This window comes from Borostomias antarcticus, assembly GCF_949987555.1.
Source record: "Borostomias antarcticus genome assembly, chromosome: 4".
Classification (NCBI taxonomy): domain Eukaryota; kingdom Metazoa; phylum Chordata; class Actinopteri; order Stomiiformes; family Stomiidae; genus Borostomias; species Borostomias antarcticus.
Window position 1 is genome coordinate 10784872 of NC_140237.1, and position 19917 is coordinate 10804788.

Here is a 19917-nt window from a genome sequence, read left to right on the forward strand (position 1 = left end):
CCCTCCCCCGGACCCCCCGCCCCCTGTGTGCCAAACCTACTTCAGCCAACAGAGCAGGAAGATCAGAAGGACCAGAGACCTCAGGAGATAAAGCCCCCCCCCCCCAGCGGTGACAGATTGTCCGTCTGTCTGTCTGTCTGTCTGTCTGTCTGTCTGACCGTCTGACCGTCTGTCTGTCTGTCTGACCGTCTGTCTGTCTGACTGTCTGTCTGACCGTCTGTCTGTCTGTCTGACCGTCTGTCTGTCTGTGTCTGTCTGTCTGTCCGTCTGTCCGTCTGTCTGACCGTCTGTCCGTCTGTCTGTCTGTCTGTCTGATCAGGTCTCTCCTCTCTGTGATCGCTGGTCCAGTCTGACGTCAAGACAACCCACCAACCAATCACCGTGGTGTTCTACTGACTATCTTTGACCATGAGTGCTTGCTGCTCAGCTGTTAATTTGACTGGCTGGTTCCCCAGCTGGTTCCCCAGACTGGTTTGAACTGTGACCTTTGACCATGCTGGTTTGACACTCGACCCCTGAGAAAGGAGCTCCTCCCCAATCTCTCTTCTACTGGTATTCGTCTTGTTAGGAGGATATGTGGCACTGTACTGTACTGTGCGTGGGTAGCAGTGTATACAGTATGTGTGTGTGTGTGTGTGTGTGTGTGTTCATAATGCAGTTCCATTTGCCTTGATTCTCTTTTCTCATTGGCTGGTTTGTTTCTATTGGGTGTATTTTTTTTCTTTTTTAATCGGACTGATGTTTATAATTTGTAGATATGATGATGAATCTTGACATGTTTGTGTTTGCTAATAATGCTTAACTCTGGGGTGTATTTCATATGTGTTCATGTCAGAACTAGAGAGCTGCGCTCATGTTATTACAGATACAATACTGTCTGCATTCTCTACCACAGTATAGTTATTTACCATGCACGCACGCACACACACACATCCACACACACACAGGATCAGTCGTGTTCAGCTCTGCTCCTTATGCTCTGAGATGTGAATGGTTCTGTATATCTACAAAATTACTAGTTTTTTACAGAAAGTATAATTTTGGTGTCTTAATAACAATGATTGTGGATGCTATTTATTTTGAATAGTCTAAATCTGGCCATTTCAACCAGAAACTTTGAATTAAACTTCAGTCAAAGAAATGTGATTCATTTAAATGTTTTTTAAGAGAATGAGTCTCCCTTCATTCTACAGAATCTCTAGATGATTAGCAGTATAATTACTACAGCAAACTAGTTAGATGTGATAGAACGAGCTGACTAGTTGAATGGACCACCATAGTAACTGTGGTTAGATGGTATTCCTCTTTATACTTTGATAGTCATTGTTGTTGTTTTTGTTGTTCCTGTTGCTGTGGACTGCGCTGAATAAACTTCTACATTCATCTGTAAACAAGAACACTGTACCTTCCACCACTGGATCCTCCATTGTTTGAAGTTCGGCCACAATACCAACTGTGTGATTCATGTATCTGTAAACCATGATGATGGTCTCTTAGTAGCTAACCCCAGCACAGAGACAGATTTAGTTTTATTACAGGGTTGGGAGCTCGGCCTGGAAACCCCATGTGAATCACAGGCCACAGTATCCAGAGCTCTGATAGACCTCGCTCTTTCTGAGGAGTCTGATGTTTCCAGAGTTGGGCTGATATAAGCCACCCTGGAGGAGCAGCAGATGTCGTTTTCCGTGTTGTGTTTTGTAAAGTACCTCGGTTCCGTTCTCCTGCTGTACAAGAGTCATTCTCCTCCCAACGCTGCTGTTGATGGAAGCACGGTCTGTTCCCTTTCCATTCAGTCAGTTCAGGAAGTGAAAATGCTAAAATCTAAAAACAGTTTGATGCAAAACGCCTCATCTCACCAATCTTGTGCAAAAGCACTTGACATCATTTACACAATTTAAATGGACTTATTTCAGTTTAAATTCTGAATTGAAACTGAATTGCCCCCAACAGGATTGCAGTATTCCATCCCACACTCTGATAATGAGAGAGGGTTATTAAAACCAGAGTGACAGCAGGCTTATATTGAGAGGTTACCTTCAGAAAGCAGCATAAAGGAGCATAAACACCCTGATTTCTGGAGCAGTTCTGTTCAGGTTCAGTGCCTTGAACCAGAATTAGAGGTTCCTAGAAGATACATTAACTGACCAGACCAGACACCCTGACGAAGACCATCTGCTTACCAGTCTTCTGTCTCTCGTGCCATGAACCCTGTCAGACATTCCCGATGAACTAGTCACCTACTCCCCTGGCTCTTCTAGCCAGACTGAGTCAGAGAGAGGAGGAGGGGAGAGAGGGGGATGAGAGAGGAAGAGAGGAGGGGAGAGAGAGGGTGCGGCAGTCCTAGTCCTAAGGAGTCATATTGTTAGAGTAGAGCCGGGGCCCCTGGTGAAGTACAGTATGGACCATGGCTGTTCAGTCCATCCTTGTACAGTAAATATAAACCCCTCCTCATCTCACTGAACACACAGCTACTGACAGACGTGTCTACGGTATACTATGCTGTTCAAAATGTAACCAAGCACTATTTTCTTACCGTATAGTATATATACTGTATGAAACAATGAGATCTTGGGACCATCTTGAGAGAAGTTCTTAAACCAACACTTTGTTATTATTGTATTATTGTATATATTGTTATAGAGATGGGATGTGTGTGTGTGTGTGTGCGCGTGTGTGTGTGTGTGTGTATGTGTGTGTGTGTGTGTGTGTGTGTGTGTGTGTGTGTGAACAAGACAGACAGTACAGGGTTGGATGGGATGGACAGGGTTTGAAGGAGCTGTGATGAGGAGCAGGGGTCTGTGTAGAGCAGGAGCTGTGATGAGGAGCAGGGGTCTGTGTAGAGGAGGAGCTGTGATGAGGAGCAGGGGTCTGTGTAGAGGAGGAGCTGTGATGAGGAGCAGGGGTCTGTGTAGAGGAGGAGCTGTGATGAGGAGCAGGGGTCTGTGTAGAGGAGGAGCTGTGATGAGGAGCAGGGGTCTGTGTAGAGGAGGAGCTGTGATGAGGAGCAGGGGTCTGTGTAGAGCAGGAGCTGTGATGAGGAGCTGTGATGAGGAGCAGGGGTCTGTGTAGAGGAGGAGCTGTGATGAGGAGCAGGGGTCTGTGTAGAGGAGGAGCTGTGATGAGGAGCAGGGGTCTGTGTAGAGGAGGAGCTGTGATGAGGAGCAGGGGTCTGTGTAGAGGAGGAGCTGTGATGAGGAGCAGGGGTCTGTGTAGAGGAGGAGCTGTGATGAGGAGCAGGGGTCTGTGTAGAGGAGGAGCTATGTGTAGGAGCTGGGCTTTATTTTGAGTTGCTGTGCAATTCACAGTCAGAGAATCTAGATATTTGTCACCTTTTTGAGAGTTTAGAGCATTTAAATTACTGTACAATATGCATTTTTGATGTTCCGTTTTTTCTTATTTTGTATGAATCTCTAGATCTCTAGATAGTGACCAAATGTGAAGTACTGCTGTGGGATGTTAGCAATACCAGGCTGTGTGTTTGCTACTTGGCTGACTGTGTTATTGTCTGCTTGGATTGAATAATAAAAGAGAATTAATATGTATTTTACTTTGATCGTTTGTTGTTCTTCTCTCTGTGATCGGTTGTGCCCCCGTCTCCCCAATATCTCCCACCTCTATATATATATCCTCCCCCTCCTCCCCCCTTCTCTCTCTCTCTCTCTCTCCATCTCTTCCCCTCCGCTTAAATCAGTCATATTTTAATGTGCTATACTCTGTATCAGTGCTCATTAAGTATGTCACGTGTGATCCAGCCTCTACAGGGTTCTGTGCAGGTCCCAGTGCTGGGCCTGTTCTGTCATAACATCTGTCTGCCTGTCTGCCTGTCTGCCTGTCTGTCTGTCTGTCTGCTTCAAGGACAAACTCTCACTAACAAGAGGAGGGAGATGCAGCAGCATGTGCTGTTCGGCCTGAATGAGTCATCTGCAGTTGCACAAACACAACCCAACACAATGGAAGAGCAGCATAACAGAACCGCTGTATTTTGTGTCACTGGCAGCCTACGCTAAAGCTGTTCCACTGTATAAATCTCAGCGGTCTTTGTCTCTGTAGTAGTGGTCCTGATCCTGTCTCTAGATGAATGAGACTTGTGGCAAACATAAGCCCCAAGCCAGGCCAGACTAGCTTTAAGGATATGAGAGAGGGGGGTGGAGGGAGGGGTGGGGTCGTAGAGAAAGTACAACTGTATTTGTATTTGCAGTGTGATCTTTTCGAATCATGTCGCCCTCTCGTCTTTTGGGGAGCGTCCCAGCTGCCCAGTCGGGTTAACAAGTAAGAGGATAAAACAAGCATGCCCTGTGAGCTGCTGGTTGTCTCTAATCCCTGACTTGTGTGTTCATCAGCCTGCTCCAGTCTACCAGACGAATGTCTGTTGTAGAATGTTGTTGCAGTGTTCTAGAATGTTGTCGCAGTGTTCTAGAATGTTGTCCCGATGTTGTAGAATGTTGTCCCGGTGTGAAATGTGTCCTCGTTTTCTCCCAATGTTGTCAAGATGCCACCTGTGATGACAAATCAGTTAGTTACATAATCAGACAGCTATTGATAGACTGGTCAATCTCATGCTGCTGAAACACGTGAATGCAGACTGGTCCGTTTGGACATTTACATACCTTGTGATGGTGTCTTCTGTTCAGGGATGTAGTGGTAAATACAGAGGTGGGTAAAATCTGTCTAGTGCAGAGTTTATCCACCTGGTTTTCCCTCATTATCACAGTTGATCAGAAAATAGGTGAGTTAACTCTCAGCCTCATTTTAAAGAGGTGGGTAAACTGAGTATACTTGGCTTTACCATCCACTACATCCCTGCTTCTGCTGTGTCTGTTTGTGACAGGTTGTGGGTATATAAAGATATTGTTTTCTCATTAGCTTACCAAGCATCAAAAGTGATGTTGCACACTGCATCAGCATCACTTTGGTAAAACAGTGAATGTGATTGTGTTGTCTGAGTGACTCCTAACAAACAAAGGTTTGGCCATTAGTTCCTGAAGGTGAATGTTATGGTCAGGATTAGGAAAATCCATCGAACCCTCACCCATGCCCACGTGGGTGAGTGATGTCACGGAGGGTGATTTAAAAGTGTCTCTAATAATGAGACCAGCTCAAACTAGTTTTCGGGGAGACAAAGGAGAGGCCGGCGAATCAGAGTTAGCAGGACGGGCGGCAGCAGAGAGAATCCTGAACTCCCCCGAGGTTTAGACCGCCACCTCCAGCTCTCTCAACAAGAAAGACCACTAAAACAAGTAGGCTACGCTTCTCCGCTTATTTCTGAACTTGAGTGTAGAGTAGGGGAGAATGTATCCGTGGATTTTAACCGTTTAGCAATTACTGATTTTGTATGAACTTCTGCTTTGGGGAGAACCGTGCGTAAATCCTCTCTGGCCGTAGAAGGGGTTTATGATCTGCGTCTTTAGGCTACGATTTGTTTGATTGTTTTTTTCCAGTAGCCTATTTATTTGTTTGTTCTGTTGGGTGGATCTAGCTGTATGCCTGTGTGCGTGGCGGGTACCGTAGCAACTTTGTTGATGGAGGCTCTGAACGTTCATCTCCGTAGTTTTATTCGCGGAAAATACCCAGCGGCCAGTAATCTCACTGGAGAAGACCTGCATGTTTACCAACTTTTCCAAGGGTTGTAATCGAGCCTATATCATTGTATTGCTTTCAGGGACTTGTAGCCTAATGTATGTGGACACGTAATATTTCCAAAACGTTAAATTGCGTCGGTGATGTTGACGCATGTCAAACCTAAATAGTTTTTTTTTTTTTTTAAGTGGTAGCGTTGTCATGTCCAGTAGTGATGATTCTGGGCCTTTTCTCTGACCGGGCATCAGGTAGGCTATATATGTCAGCTGGGGAATGTTCTGCTCAGGCTTTCATTCATCAAGAACACAAACTGTAGGCTAGAGTAGGTCTGGTGTGTGACTTGTCAGCACTCTGCTCTCAACAGCCTATAGTGTCAACATGGTCGGTTATTATTTTGCTTTTGTAACACACAACTGACACTGGGTCAGTCAGCTGTGCAGGTGTGAGTGACGCAGAGCATGCAGTTTCTCACATTTAATACCCTATTATGTGTTTACTTTAACCCGCACCACCCCTAACCCTCGCTCTAAACCCATAACCCTGACCCTACTCCTAAATCTGACTCCACTTTAAGAATAAGTTGGTATGAATATTTAACTCAAGCTATTTAGTTGGCTGTTAGGCCTGACCTTCTCCAGCCTGATCCACTCAGACACTGGGGATGCTAAACTCCTTCTGTAATAATGTACTCGCTCCTCTCTATAATGTGACATGGTGATGCTGTAGAGATGGTAGATAATTACTGGTTCAGACGCTGAGGCAGCCAATCCCGTGCGAGGTCGCTTGACACTGCCTCCTGAGAAGGACCAGCAGACCCCCCTCTGACCTCTGACCCTGGTCTGTGTGTTGGGAGGGAGGAGCGACTTCCCATCTGTCTGCTTTCTCCTTTCATTTCCTCTCCTCCTTTCCTGTCCCACCATCTTGTCCTTCTCCTCTCCTCTCCTCTCCTCTCCTCTCCTCTCCTCTCCTCTCCTCTCCTCTCCTCTCCTCTCCTCTCCTCTCCTCTAATGCAGCAGACTGTGTTGCTTCAGGGAATGAACTCAGCTGGAGATGAAAGAGAAGTACAGGAGAAGAGAGACCAGGATGTTGTTGTTGTTCTCTGTCTTTTGGGCCGGCTGGATCCCAAGCCTAGGGGGAGGTTTAACAGAGGAGAAGGAGAGGGGGAGAGAGGAGGGGTTCAGAGCTTGTGTTTGCTCGGCAGATGGACCTCCAGGCAGTGGGACAGATAATCAGAGCAGAGAGAACCAGCTTTTGAAAGAGAGGAGAGATTGTCTGTCTATTCAACTGGGCCATTGAGTCTCATTCAGAGGGTGTAGGGCCTCTCTCTCTCTCTCTCTCTCTCTCTCAATCTCTCACACCATCTTTGTAGTTCTAAATAACTACAGTGAACTACAGAGACAAAGACCGGTCAGTTGTTGTCTTGTCAGCCGTGTTGACCATTAATAAGTGGCCTCGGTCACCTGAAGTAGGACAGGAAACTCACTCAGCCTTTGATATGTCACTCTCTCTCTCTCTCTCTCTCTCTCTCTCTCTCACACACACACACACACACACACACACACACATCCCTGCAGCCTCTGTGGTGGTGCGAGGCTTTCTGTTTTACGGTCACTGGATTCTCTGAGAGGGCCAGGAATGTGGCTTTGTGGGTAAGAGGTCTGTCTTCGGGCTCGCCAGAGAAGGGGGAGTTTTATGGAGATGGACGGGGGGAGAGGGAGAGGAAAAAAGTAGTAGGGAGAGAGAAAGAGAGGAGTCGAGGATGACAGAAGGAGAGGAGGTCATAGAGAGGAGGCAAGAATGTCGGAAGGAGATCGCCTATTCAGACTGCTGTGTGTGTGTGTGTGTGTGTGTGTGTGTGTGTGTGTGTGTGTGTGTGTGTGTGTGTGTGTGTGTGTGTGTGTGTGTGTGTGTGTGTGTGTGTGTGTGTGTGTGTCCTGTCTATAAATGCCTGATAGTGAGGGGACAAGATCTAGATCATCCATTGGGTCAGTAGCGGTGTGTGGGGCTCTGTCTGAGGACATTGGGTCAGTAGCAGTGTGTGGGGCTCTGTCTGAGGACATTGGGTCAGTAGCGGTGTGTGGGGCTCTGTCTGAGGACATTGGGTCAGTAGCAGTGTGTGGGGCTCTGTCTGAGGACATTGGGTCAGTAGCGGTGTGTGGGGCTCTGTCTGAGGACATTGGGTCAGTAGCAGTGTGTGGGGCTCTGTCTGAGGACATTGGGTCAGTAGCAGTGTGTGGGGCTCTGTCTGAGGACATTGGGTCAGTAGCAGTGTGTGGGGCTCTGTCTGAGGACATTGGGTCAGTAGCAGTGTGTGGGGCTCTGTCTGAGGACATTGGGTCAGTAGCGGTGTGTGGGGCTCTGTCTGAGGACATTGGGTCACAGCCCTCCTTGGAGGCAATCCAGCACAACCTTTGGAGGGAACCTTGCAGAATGTAATTCCTAGAAACAGATTAACCTAGTTCCACCGAAATATGCTAATTGCACCCCCATCAATTCATGCATCCATCAATTCATGCATCCATCCATCCATTCCTCCGGAGGATGAAAGACCCAGCAGGAGGTCTCTGTCTGGAGGGCCAGGGAGGAGAGAGGAGGAGAAGAAGACGAGAGGGGGAGGAGAAGGGTAAGGGGTGGAGAGCTGTTTTGGGGAGGAGAAGAAGTGCAGGGGGGTTTGGGGGGTGAAGTATGGAGGTCGCCTGCTCCTCTGTGTGTGTGTGTGTGTGTGTGTGTGTGTGTGTGTGTGTGTGTGTGTGTGTGTGTGTGTGTGTGTGTGTGTGTGTGTGTGTGTGGAGGGGGGGTGGAGGTCATTTAGGTTTCTCTTTCCTCCAGTGGACTGAGTGCTCTTCTCCTCCTCCTCCTCCTCCTCAGACAGCAGTGTTGCCTGGAGAGCAGCGCTACGGAGGAATGTCATTGGAGCTGCCAGCTGAGGTGGAAACACTGGACGGCCACTTCTACTGGAAAAGAGGACTCTAGCTCTGAACGGCCCCATGAAAACATGGAGTGTGTGTGTGTGTGTGTGTGTGGGGGCCGGGGGGGGCTGGGGGTTGTGTGTGTGTGTTGGGGAGGGCACCCTCTCCAATGTTATTTCCATGTTATGCACCATGCCCGAAAACAAAATTCCTAGTATGTTGAAAAACTACAAAGGCAATAAAATGAATTCTGATTCTGAAACTCAGAACTCTGGCTATGTTATGCCTAGCATCCACACTACCCCTAAAAATTAGTGTTTTTAAAAATGCTGCTGACCCCGTTATAGTTTGAAAACCCTGGGATTTATGAACTTTATTCATAGTTGAACTATTTGGGGCTTTAGTTTATTTGGTCACGTTTATTATTATAAATATAATATTTTGGTGTTAGTCTAACGTCAGCTTGTGTGTAGAGTCAAGTTGAATGTGAGCGTGTCTTCCGAGACGTGATTAAAATCATTAGCCTGCTACACTGTTATCATCTCTGATTGTTTGGTTATTATACATATATATTATTATATTATCAAGAAAGGACGTGTACGTTTTTCAGAGCTAGACACTATAGGAAGAGAAGAATTCTGTAATGTTAAGGGACACATCAAAAGCAAATTTTCAACAATTTAAAATTGTCTTTGAAATGGAGAGTTTAACATGTTTTTGAAAGATTTTTCAAGATGCCCACCCACATCCATTGTATGACCAAAACGGTGGTAGGGCAATTATCAGACTCTCAAAAGTGCTAGTTTTGTCAACGTTTTGATCTGAACCATTGTATATGATCATAAGTAACCTTAAAACAGGGCTAAACATGCATTTTCCCTTTACTACTCCTTTAAGAAATCATATGCTAGGGTAATGCACACAGCTCTCGCGTCTCCAGCCACCTGCGCATTATGGAGTGAAAGCAGGCTAGATGTGAGCGTTGCGTGTGGGAACACACAACTTGAATGTACTTATTAGAGACAACGGTTATCCATTAAAGAGGTGGCTTATTATTATACCATATATTGCCTCCTATTCCCCAAGGCAGCATTTATTTAATCAGTTGCTCAACAGGAGTGCGATAGAGAGAGCGTTTGCTTGCCTGAAAATCCGTTACAGATGTTCACATGGATCAGGGGAAAATGGCCTGACGCTCAGACTGAATAATGCAGCAAAATTAAATGGCGATTCAGTCAGAATATGCTCTTATTGCAGCCGTTTTCCAAGATGGGGTGTTGCTAAAGGAGTCCTCAGCAATTAGTTAATCCCCTAACCAATCATGTTGCACAGTTTAATTCCGTCATTGCATTCAAAGGACGCTGATTGGCCTGGTTGAAGTTCCAACCGAGAAATCACTTTGGGCGAGAGCCTTTCCAGACACTGCAATGCATTTCGAAAATTAAAGTGGGCCTGCACATATTTAATATCCAAAAATAAATCCAATTCAAACTAGAGACTAACGAAGAGTCAATCCACCCGGACCCTGCAGGTGGTCTCGGAGAGAGACCCACTCAACAAAGGCCAACATTATCTATCTTTTTAACGAATGCAGAGACTACCACATGGTATGCATGTCCTCATTTCATGCACATTAATGACCTAAATCAGGTATCTGTGAGAGTGGTCCTAGGAATAGGATGCATTTGTTTATTGATGATGATCTCAGCTATCTGTTCAAGTAAGCAATATGTGGCATTGCTTACTGTAAGCAAGTGTTACTGAATTAGGCTAATATCTTGGAAGACGATGCTTACTGCTATTCCATGCAGAATACTTGACATATTGCTCCATGTTCACACTGGCACACAGATGCCCAGTGTACATGAATGTGATATGTTGTCATGTGATATATTTTTCAGGCATGCTAGTATGGACTAAGAATATTTCTGAACCGGTGCTAAAATGCCCTTGTGGACGGAGATGGTTTTGGTTTTAAAAGGCCATTTTAGACGTATCGGTGTGAACGAGGCCTCAGCCTGGCTGGTCTCAGGATGGTTCTGTGTTGCGAGGAGCCGACAGCTTTAGTGGGTCAGCTGCATGTTTTATGGAGGGGCTTAAAGAGAGACCCCCGAGGGATCAGCTTCCAGCCAGCCAGGCCCTTAGCATGTGCATGCATGCTTTTGTGTTTGTGTGTGTGTGTGTGTGTGTGTGTGTGCGTGCGTGTGCATGCCTGCTTTTGTGTGTGTGTGTGTGTGTGTGCGTGTGCATGCATGCTTTTGTGTGTGTGTGTTTGTGTGCGACAGTAACAGCAACATCTCTCATCGTTGCTCTCGGCATAGAGAGAGACTAAGTCGAAGCAGCTGTTCAGCAAAAAATACAAAAACCCTTAATTCACCCCCGCCCCCAAACCAAACCTACCATTACCCCCGCAGTCCAACCCCACCCCCCTCCCCCCTTCTCCCTCGCTCTCATTTCCATGGTGTTGGTGTGTTTGTGGAAGAGAGAGTAAGGGCGAGGCAGGTTGCGACCTGCTATTGATCCTGATTGATGACTACGTGTTCCCCTTCGCGGAGTCATGTGATCGGCTCCGCCGTGAGTCATGAGAGAACACGGAAAAGTCGATGCCAGCACTCAATATTCGGCTGGCTCATACATTCACACACGCACATGCTCTCTCTCTCCCTCTCTCTCTCTCAGCCCAGAGTCAAGCCTTTATAACTGGTCATACATAATATTGTAAAGAATCAATTGTTTCAGTCCTGAACTGTAGCCGCTCATTCATGGCTCTGTAGAGGCAGGGAGTCAGTCGGTACATGGAACAGCCAGAGATAGTTGGCTGGGTGTTCGTTAGTCCAGATGTGATCAGCATTACTGGGCCTGACCCCTGGCCCCTGACCCTCGACCCCTGGTTCCTCACCCCTCCTCTCCAGCAGCAGATCCAGCTGTGGTCCTCCACAGGAGAGGCTGACCCCTGACCTCCGTCACTGGAGCCGTGGTATCACCTATACAGTGTCTGGTGGCGTGTTCCTAATGATGTTTTCTTCTTTCTTTCTGCCTTTCTTCCTCCTTCCCTCTCTCTCTCCTCTCTTCCTCCCTCTCTCTCTCTCCCCCTCCCTCTCTCTTCCTCCCTCTCTCTCTCTCCCCCTCCCTCCTCTCTTCCTCCCTCTCTCTCTCCCCCTCCCTCTCTCTCTCTTCCTCCTTCCCTCTCTCTCTCTCTCTCCCCCTCCCTCTCTCTCTTCCTCCCTCTCTCTCTCTCTCCCCCTCCCTCTCTTCCTCCCTCTCTCTCCCCTTCCTCTCTCTCCCCCTCCCTCTCTCTCTCCCCCCCTCTCTCTCTTCCTCCCTTTCTCTCTCTTCCTCCCCCTCCCTCTCTCTCTCTCTCTCCAGGATGAGGGGTGTGTTCTCCATGCTGCTCCTCCTGACCCTGATGGTCCTCTCCTCACACGCCGCCAGGAGCAAGAAAGGTGAGTGTGAGGTGAAAACACGTAGCCGGCTCCAGGCTCCCGGTCTGACTGTTTAATCAACAAATCATAGGGATTGACCTTCTAAGATGGCGTGTGATCAGTAAGAAAAGAAATGCCTGGAGCCGCCTGCGTCTGTCCAGGCCTTTATTCATCAGAACCGTCACGGCCATCGTAAAGCTCTTGAATCCTCAAAACTAGTCTCCAGTTGAACTAATTTAACAAATAACGTAACCGGTTGTGACTACAGTAATCCCGCCATTGGTGAAAACGTTTGTCAAATCGGCGTCGTCTTGGTTCCCACAGAGAAGGGGAAGGGCTCCAAGGGCGGCTCAGACTGCGCGGAGTGGCGCTATGGCAACTGCGTCGCTAACAACGGCGACTGTGGCGCGGGCGTGAGGGAGGGGTCTTGTGAGGAGCAGACCAGGAAGTTGAAGTGTAAAGTCCCCTGCAACTGGAAGAAGCAGTTCGGAGGTGAGAGGTCGTTCCAGTGCATCTGGGTGGTCTGGGCGCAGTGCCCTTTGAGATGCTCTATAGAGCTTGAATCGGCCCTGCTTGGTGTGGTGGTGTAACAGTCTAACATACAGTACATTTTTATTTTAGGAGATTTGTCTAATGACTCAAATGCCATGTATCCATAGCAACTGACTGAACCGATGGCTCACACTCTCACTCTCCATCCCACCGCTCACTCTCTCTCTCTCCCTCTCTCTCCATTTCTCTTCCTCCTCCTTTTGCGTCCCCCCCCCCCACCCCTCCTCCTCCTCCCCGTCTCTCCCCACCCCAGCGGACTGTAAGTATAAGTTTGGTAACTGGGGGGAGTGTGACGCTGCCTCCCGCGTCCGGAGCCGCTCGGGCACGCTGAAGAAGGCTCTGTACCACGCTGAGTGCCAGCCCACCATCCAGGTCTCCAAGCCCTGCGCACAGAAGACCAAGACTAAGCCCAAAGGTGAGAGGGCAATGCACACACACACACACACAGACACACAGTAATGTCTGATTCTAAGCTGATTCCTGGCGGTGGTGGTGTCGTCTGTCTGCAGGAAAGAAGGGGAAAGCAAAGGAGAACTAGAAGGATGAGCTCCTAGAACGCTGTCACACAGCTGGAACTACAGACCTAGACCTGGGGATGGCTGGATGATATTACATCACTTCCTGTGTTCTTCGTGCAAACCGGAAGTCAACACTAATGAATTATGACAAACCGTGTAAGTCTAGGTACACACACACAAACACAGTTGTGGGTACAGTGCAGTACAAGCCAGTCCCAGGTAGATCTTTCACTGTAGTGTCTAAGCTGTGTAGGCAGTCATGTACAATATTATTGTCACTACAGTATGTGTTTGAGTTTGTTCTTTCTGTACCTTAGTACCAACAAGTCTATAGCAATGCCACTTGTTGGAGGCCTATCATAACTCGTAGAAGTATTTGTGTTTTTAATCCAACATTTCAACATGTTATATTGCTTTGATTTTATAGTTTTATTTTCTCTTGATAACCATTTAGCATTTCTTACCTGGATTAAAGGAGTTTGGAAGTGGATTTTTGTGTGCCAATTATAAAAATTAGATGAGTGTAAATCATCTATTTTTCTAGAAGATGGAGGATGTTCTCCTCAATGTATTATTCTATACCGAATTGAGTTTTGAATACTCAAGTGAAATGCAGTCACTGTAAAGATTATAGCAGTTATATTGCAATTCTTAGTTTTATAATATGTACTCCAATTTATGTAAGGTAATGGTGTATGAACTGAGTATATTTGGAAATTATGCACACGTACACACTGGCACCCACACACCCTCTTCACCTTTTGTATTCACGTCTTGAAGTAAAGTCTCTGAATTCTGGTCTCTTGTGTGTGTGTGTCTGTGTATAAAACAACAGATAGCCAGACTCCGGCGGGTCTAAGATCTTTATTAGACAGTTTAGAAAAGGACATGTTGCTCAGCAGTCTGTATGTACACGTGTCTCTGGTTCTGGGGGTGGGGGCTACACACTCCCAGTCTCTCATGCCAACACCATACAGACTCCACCCCCCTGTCCTAATGTGGAGGGTTGTTGTTAGACTCCACCCCCCTGTGCTAATGTGGAGGGTTGTTGTTAGGCTCCACCCCTTGTGTCCTAATATAGAAATTTATTTAGATGGGATAAACCTCTTGAGATGGATCATCTCGTTTTCGAGGGGGTCCCAAAATATGGAGCAACCCCTGTTTTTCAGACCGAACACGGCCCTAATGTGGAGGGTTGTTGTTAGACTCCACCCCCTGTCCTAATGTGGAGGGTTGTTGCTAGACTCCACCCCCTGTGTCCTAATATGGAGGTTTGTTTTACAAAGATTAGCGACTACATCCACCTTTGACATTCCAAAACAACAAAAAAATACAACCCATTCAACATTTTCTCCAACAGTCCTAACTTTGAACAGCAGAATAGAAATGCACTCCCTTGGTTAACTTTTGCATACAGACAGTTATATATATATATATAGAGAGAGAGAGATAGAGTTTATATTCAATTTGAAAAAGTAAGTCTAAATCACAAACATATTAGAGAGGTACAAACACTCAGATATGAAATGCATGAGAGGAACTGCATTCTGTAGAGCATACGTGAAGCATACAACATTCTGCTATTTACATAAAGGACTCTGGGGAGGAGAGAATATAAAACATGTTTGATAATATTATTCTGTACATCAGTGTTCCATACAGTATATACCTGTAAGTGTGTTGTACATTATGTCTAGCATAGGTTTCCAAGGAGGCCTGACATGTACGATGTTACAGAGTTCCAACATGGGTTTCCAGCATGAAAGACTTGTGCTACCTCGCTAAGCTAAAGCCAGGTCCCAGGGAGCTAGCAGTGCATGTCTTCATGTATCAAGCAGGCTAACATGTCTCCCAACCATCACTGTTACACTGGTATATGCAAGCAGGGCCTTTAACCAGATCACTCTGGAGCTAACAGCCATCTATACCAGGGCCTTGGGGAAGTGGGAGACACAGTACCAATATGTCAGGGGTCAATATATAGTCACAGGTCACAGAGATGGGAGGTGAGAGGTGTCTGATCTGCAGTAGTTAAAAGCCAACTTCACATACAACAGCCATTAGACAGCTTTGGAACTGACAGGTTGAATCTTGAAAATGGCAGTTTTAGAACTTTCTACATTCCGAATTGCAGTCATGAAACTAATCCAGTCGTGTTCTGCTTAAAACCGTCTCGGCTGTGTATGTGTATGGACCCCACACCACTCGTCTCCTCGTGGGGAAGGTCTGGAGGGCGTGGGGGGGGTCAAGTCTCAATTTTGTGGATGGTGAGAAGAAAGTGAAAAGGCAGAAACTTGTAATTATAGATTCCATGCTTGTTTTGTTTCCTGAATACAAATGAAGAAATACATTTTAAGAAGTACATTTTAATAATGTATTTTGCCTTTAACCCACACACAGCAGAAAGAGCTCTGTATGTAGCATCGGTATACCGTTTATATGGATAGATCTGGCTGGCTGGACCTGGTCTGTTCTGATCTGTCTTGGCCTAGTCTAGTCTGACCTGTTTTAAACCTCCAGACCTCCAGCTGTGCTTTGTGAAGATTGTCACCACAAATCAGTGTTCAGAGACCAGGAGGTGGAGGTCCTGGTGGTTTGGGAGGAGAGAAGAGGTCCTGGAGACAGAGGACCAACCTGGAGAAGACTCCTTCTGTGAACACTCCTATTCTAAAGACTATTTCTCTGAAGACTCTTTTTTTTAAGACTCCTATATTAAGAATCCTTAATAATATAAAGAATCCTTCAAAAGACTTTTGAAGAGTCCCCCGCTGAAAAGTCCTTCTCTGAAGGCTCCTTCTCCAGCTCCACCACAGTGTCTTTGGCTCATGTCAGATTGTCCAACCATCTCCATCCTCATAACAGCGCCTTCGTCCTATCTTCAGAATTCTGTCTTCAAGGTTGGGGAGGAAAACCAGGGAGCTGGAGTGGAGACTACCTCCCCTCCTCCCATCCTTCCCCTTTTTCTCTCTTCTTCCCCCTGCGTCTCCATCCCCTCTTTCTGCCAACCCTTTCACTGTTCCCTGTTCCCTCAACTTCGCCCCTCACCACCACCGCTTACTCTCTCCTAACCCTTCTCCTCTCCACCCCATCAGCCCATAAGACATCCCAGTATACCAACCCTCTCCTCCTCACCTCACAGCCACTCCTCCATCCCTTCATCCTTGTGCCTCCCTGCTCATCTGGTGCCGATGTTCTTGTACTGGCACATGAGCAGATTCTTGAAGGTCTTCTTGAAGGTGGCGTTGCAGAGCGCGTAGCAGGCCGGGTTGATGGTGCTGTTGACGTAGCACAGCCAGTAGCCGATGGCCCAGACTGTGTCCGGAACACAGGACTGGCAGAAGGTGGAGATCAGGACCATGACGTTGTAGGGCGTCCAGGTCAGGATGAAGGCCAGTAGGATGGCAAAGATTGTCTTGGTCACCTTCTTCTCTCGGGCCGCCATCTGCCTCTTCCTCTTCACCTGGCTGCGGGCGATGCTGGCGAACTTCCTCGCCACGGTGCGCGGCCGGTTGATAGGGATGGAGTGGCACTCCGCCTGCTCGTTGGGCGGGACAATCTCGATGGCGGTGATGCACTCGTCGCCCGCCTGCTTGGTCACGATCTTGATCTTTGACCACTTGGAGGCAGGGTTGATTTTGACGGATGGGGGGGCAGGATTGGCGGGCGTAGGAGTGGCAGAGGGGCAGAGCCTCACCTCTGATGTGGCCTCGCTATTGACATGTTCTTTGGGCTCCTTGGGGGCGATGCTGGCAGTGCTAGAGTCGTTGGAGATCTCCTTCTCCTCAGGGGGGTTTGGAGCGAGTGTGGAGTTGGGGGGTACGGAGACGGGCTGGGTGGGCCCGGGCGGGGCCTCCTCTAGCCTGCCGTTCTTCAGCGTGTCCTCCAGGCCGGCGCTGCTTTCCAGGGCGGCGCTGCTCTCCTGGCTGGTCTTGGAGGAGGGCGGCTGGTTGTTGTTGTTCTGCTTGAGGATGTGGCTCTTCAACAGACCTGGAGCCTTCAGACCCTTCTTCTCCTTCTTGGCCTCTGGCTTCTGCTTGGACACTCGGCTGCGGCTGGCCAGAGAGATGTGGATGTACAGGACGGTCATGATCACCACGGGAAGGTAGAACGCCGCAATGGCTGTGCCGAAGGTCACCGCCGGGTTGGACAGGAACTGGATGTAGCACTCGCCGGGCGGGACAGTGCGCTCGCCAACTATAAACTGCCAGAACAAGATGGCGGGCGCCCAGAGGATGAAGGAGAGCACCCAGGCGCCGGCGATCATCAGGCCGGCCATCTTGGTGGTGCGGCGTGCAGGGTAGGTGAGCGGTTTGGTCACGCAGAAGTAGCGGTCGAAGCTGATGATGAGGAGGTTCATAACGGACGCGTTGCTGACCACGTAGTCCAACGCCAGCCAAAGGTCACACACGACCGGGCCCAGCGGCCAGTAGCCCATAATCAGGTACACAGTGTACAGGTTCATAGAGAACACGCCGATGATGAGGTCAGCGCATGCCAGGGAGAACAGGAAGTAGTTGTTGACGGTCTGCAGGTGGCGGTTGACCTTGATCGACAGCATGACCAGGATGTTGCCTGTCACCGTCACAAAGCTGAGGGAGCCGGTGACCAAGGCGATGAACACCATCTCCACCGTCTTGTAGGGGCTGCCGAACACCACCTCCTCTGCACCCTCGCACGTGGCGTTACCCCCATCGCAGCTCTGATTGGCCGACAAGACGTCTGTAGACACATTGCTCAGGGAGCCTAGGAGGATGAACGGGGATGAAGAGGGAGAGAGAGAGAGAGAAGGAGAGTAGGTAAGTACTGAATGCACAGATTCTGAGATTAGTAAATTCTAGTTCCTCTGACTGTACTCATGACTCATTATGTTTGAGTGTTAAGATTTCATGGAGTTTTACAATTACTTTTAAGGGTGTTTGAAGGCTTTCTATAGGACGTGTGTCTGTGAGTGTGTCCGTTTGTAGCATGAGATTAAGACCAATCTGGAGTCGCCAACACCATTGCACACCAGCCCTAGAGGACATGCATAAGGAAAGCATGGCCGGCTTCAGACAGCTCTATCCCATTAAGTATACATGTCACAACTTGATGAACATTTCGAGATGTCTGTGTAGGTTAAAAACTGTAGGAGTAGTGACAGAAAATTGGTATGAATTTGAAATGACCAACTGTGGGGCACTGAACATCCCACCATTTGTGTGTATGGTGGCGAGCATGATTTTTCACTTTTCAAAAACTATGAATGGCATCACTTGGATATTTGAATGTGTGTGAAAGCATGGCAATCTGAACATTTTGTTGTATAATACAGTATGTGAAAGTACTGTGAAAATTGTAGAAAGAGTGGCAGTTTGCAAAATTTGTGTATATTTTCAAATCACCAACTGCCACCACTAACAAATTAACATTCCATCATTCATTTCAATGGAACAAAAAATACAAATAAAAGTGCAGCCACTTCTATAGACCGTTTCATGGAATGTTCATATTCAAAACAATAACACCACTTTGGTCCATCTCAACATCCGGTTTGCCGCGATGATAACACTGTCAAGTTAGCTAATAGCGGCAGTATCTAGCTAGCTAGCTAACATAAAACATGACAAGCAGCAGTTTCTTGAGCCGCCCGAAAGCAGAACAGTCGAGATATGTAAACAGTAATCCCACCACCAAATAACAAGGTCCCAAAGTTAATTTGCACATTTTGAATACATTTCCGACTTGCTAGCGTTTGACTATTATTGCAGATTTCTTCTTTTTTTGCCATATCAGCTGACACACCAGAAGTTTACTTTGTCTAAGTTGTTGCCTTAGTGACTGAAAATTCCATTGAATAATAATAATTTTTAAAATAATAATTCTGGACCTCGAGGGTCACACGTAATTACACAACATGCGTGAGTGAGGGGCTACACAGCACACACAACACACACATACATCTTCAGTGGTGGCCGGTGGAAATTGTTCCCTGCATTTCTCCCATCCAAGCTGTACTCCTCCAGGGGCAGCCAGGAGCAGTGGGCAGCCATCACTCATGGCGCCCGGGAAACAAGTCCAAGTGCTCAGTCCAAGTCTTGGTGGGAGGGGGAGGACTAAAGAGCATCTGTTCTTCTGCATGTATTTCGTATTGGGTTCTTTGGGAGGAAACCCTTGCAAACACCGGGAGAACAGTCAGACTGCACAGAACGGCCTGGGAGACCTGCTGTGACACGATAGTACCAAGTACTGCACCATAGTGCCGCATGGGAGCAATTTTAGGGTTCAGTGTCTTGCTCAAGGATACTTCAGCACAATGCCGGGAGGTGGGATCGAACCGGAGACCTTGCAATCCCCAGCCGGCCTCTTTGTCTGTGTGTGTGTCCGCTTGTAGCATGACATTTAGACCAATGAGGAATTGCCAATACCATTGCACACCAGCACTAGGGCAGTAGAGATTTCTCATAAAACTGCACTGCTGACTTCACCACCTGGGTGTGATTTCTATTGTATTAAAAACACATGGTTTGAAATACTCTGGGGTATTAAGGTTAACCTTTATGCATCCTTCAGTTCAATTAATCATGAAATCAAACATGAATAATCGACCATATGGTTGTCTCAAGGGCATAGTTAGGATACAGGATAACAGGAAACCTCCTGTATTCCTATAGAATAGCTGCATGTATAACCAATAACCCAGCCATGGGTGAAGATGAGAGCTGGTTTATAATGGATGGAACACACACACACACACACACACACACACACACACACACACACACACACACACACACACGCCTGCACAGGGTAAGGTTGCCTTCATAATGGATGGACTGACCTCTTTGTGTCTTGGTTAGTCATGCGATGATCTAGATCTGTTCTCTGTGATGTACAGTACTGCCTGCCCTGCCCAGGTGTCTGCTCCTCTAATTAAGACTTCACAAGATCTCACACAAGACA

General features: G+C 47.4%; 2 protein-coding genes across 2 annotated transcripts; one reads left to right on the plus strand and one right to left on the minus strand.

Annotated features, from left to right (window-relative positions):
- The first annotated feature begins 5121 nt into the window (after positions 1-5121).
- On the plus strand, positions 5122-13713 carry mdka (midkine a). Its single transcript, XM_084436751.1, has 5 exons — positions 5122-5237; positions 11853-11929; positions 12233-12400; positions 12714-12875; positions 12970-13713. The coding sequence occupies exons 2-5, from the start codon at positions 11854-11856 to the stop codon at positions 12996-12998; spliced, it is 435 nt and encodes a 144-aa protein (XP_084292877.1). The 5' UTR covers positions 5122-5237; position 11853; the 3' UTR covers positions 12999-13713.
- Positions 13714-16153: 2440 nt separating this feature from the next.
- Positions 16154-17602, minus strand: chrm4a (cholinergic receptor, muscarinic 4a; the record flags this gene model as incomplete). The annotated part of the gene is made up of 1 exon (XM_084436577.1): positions 16154-17602. The coding sequence occupies one exon, from the start codon at positions 17600-17602 to the stop codon at positions 16154-16156; it is 1449 nt and encodes a 482-aa protein (XP_084292703.1).
- Positions 17603-19917: the final 2315 nt, after the last annotated feature.

Coding starts and splice junctions, on each gene's coding strand:
- mdka (XM_084436751.1), top strand. CDS start 11,854: ATGAGGGGTGTGTTCTCCATGCTGCTCCTCCTGACCCTGATGGTCCTC. Junction 12,401..12,713: donor CTGGAAGAAGCAGTTCGGAG/GTGAGAGGTCGT, acceptor TCCCCACCCCAG/CGGACTGTAAGTATAAGTTT. Junction 12,876..12,969: donor GACCAAGACTAAGCCCAAAG/GTGAGAGGGCAA, acceptor GTCTGTCTGCAG/GAAAGAAGGGGAAAGCAAAG.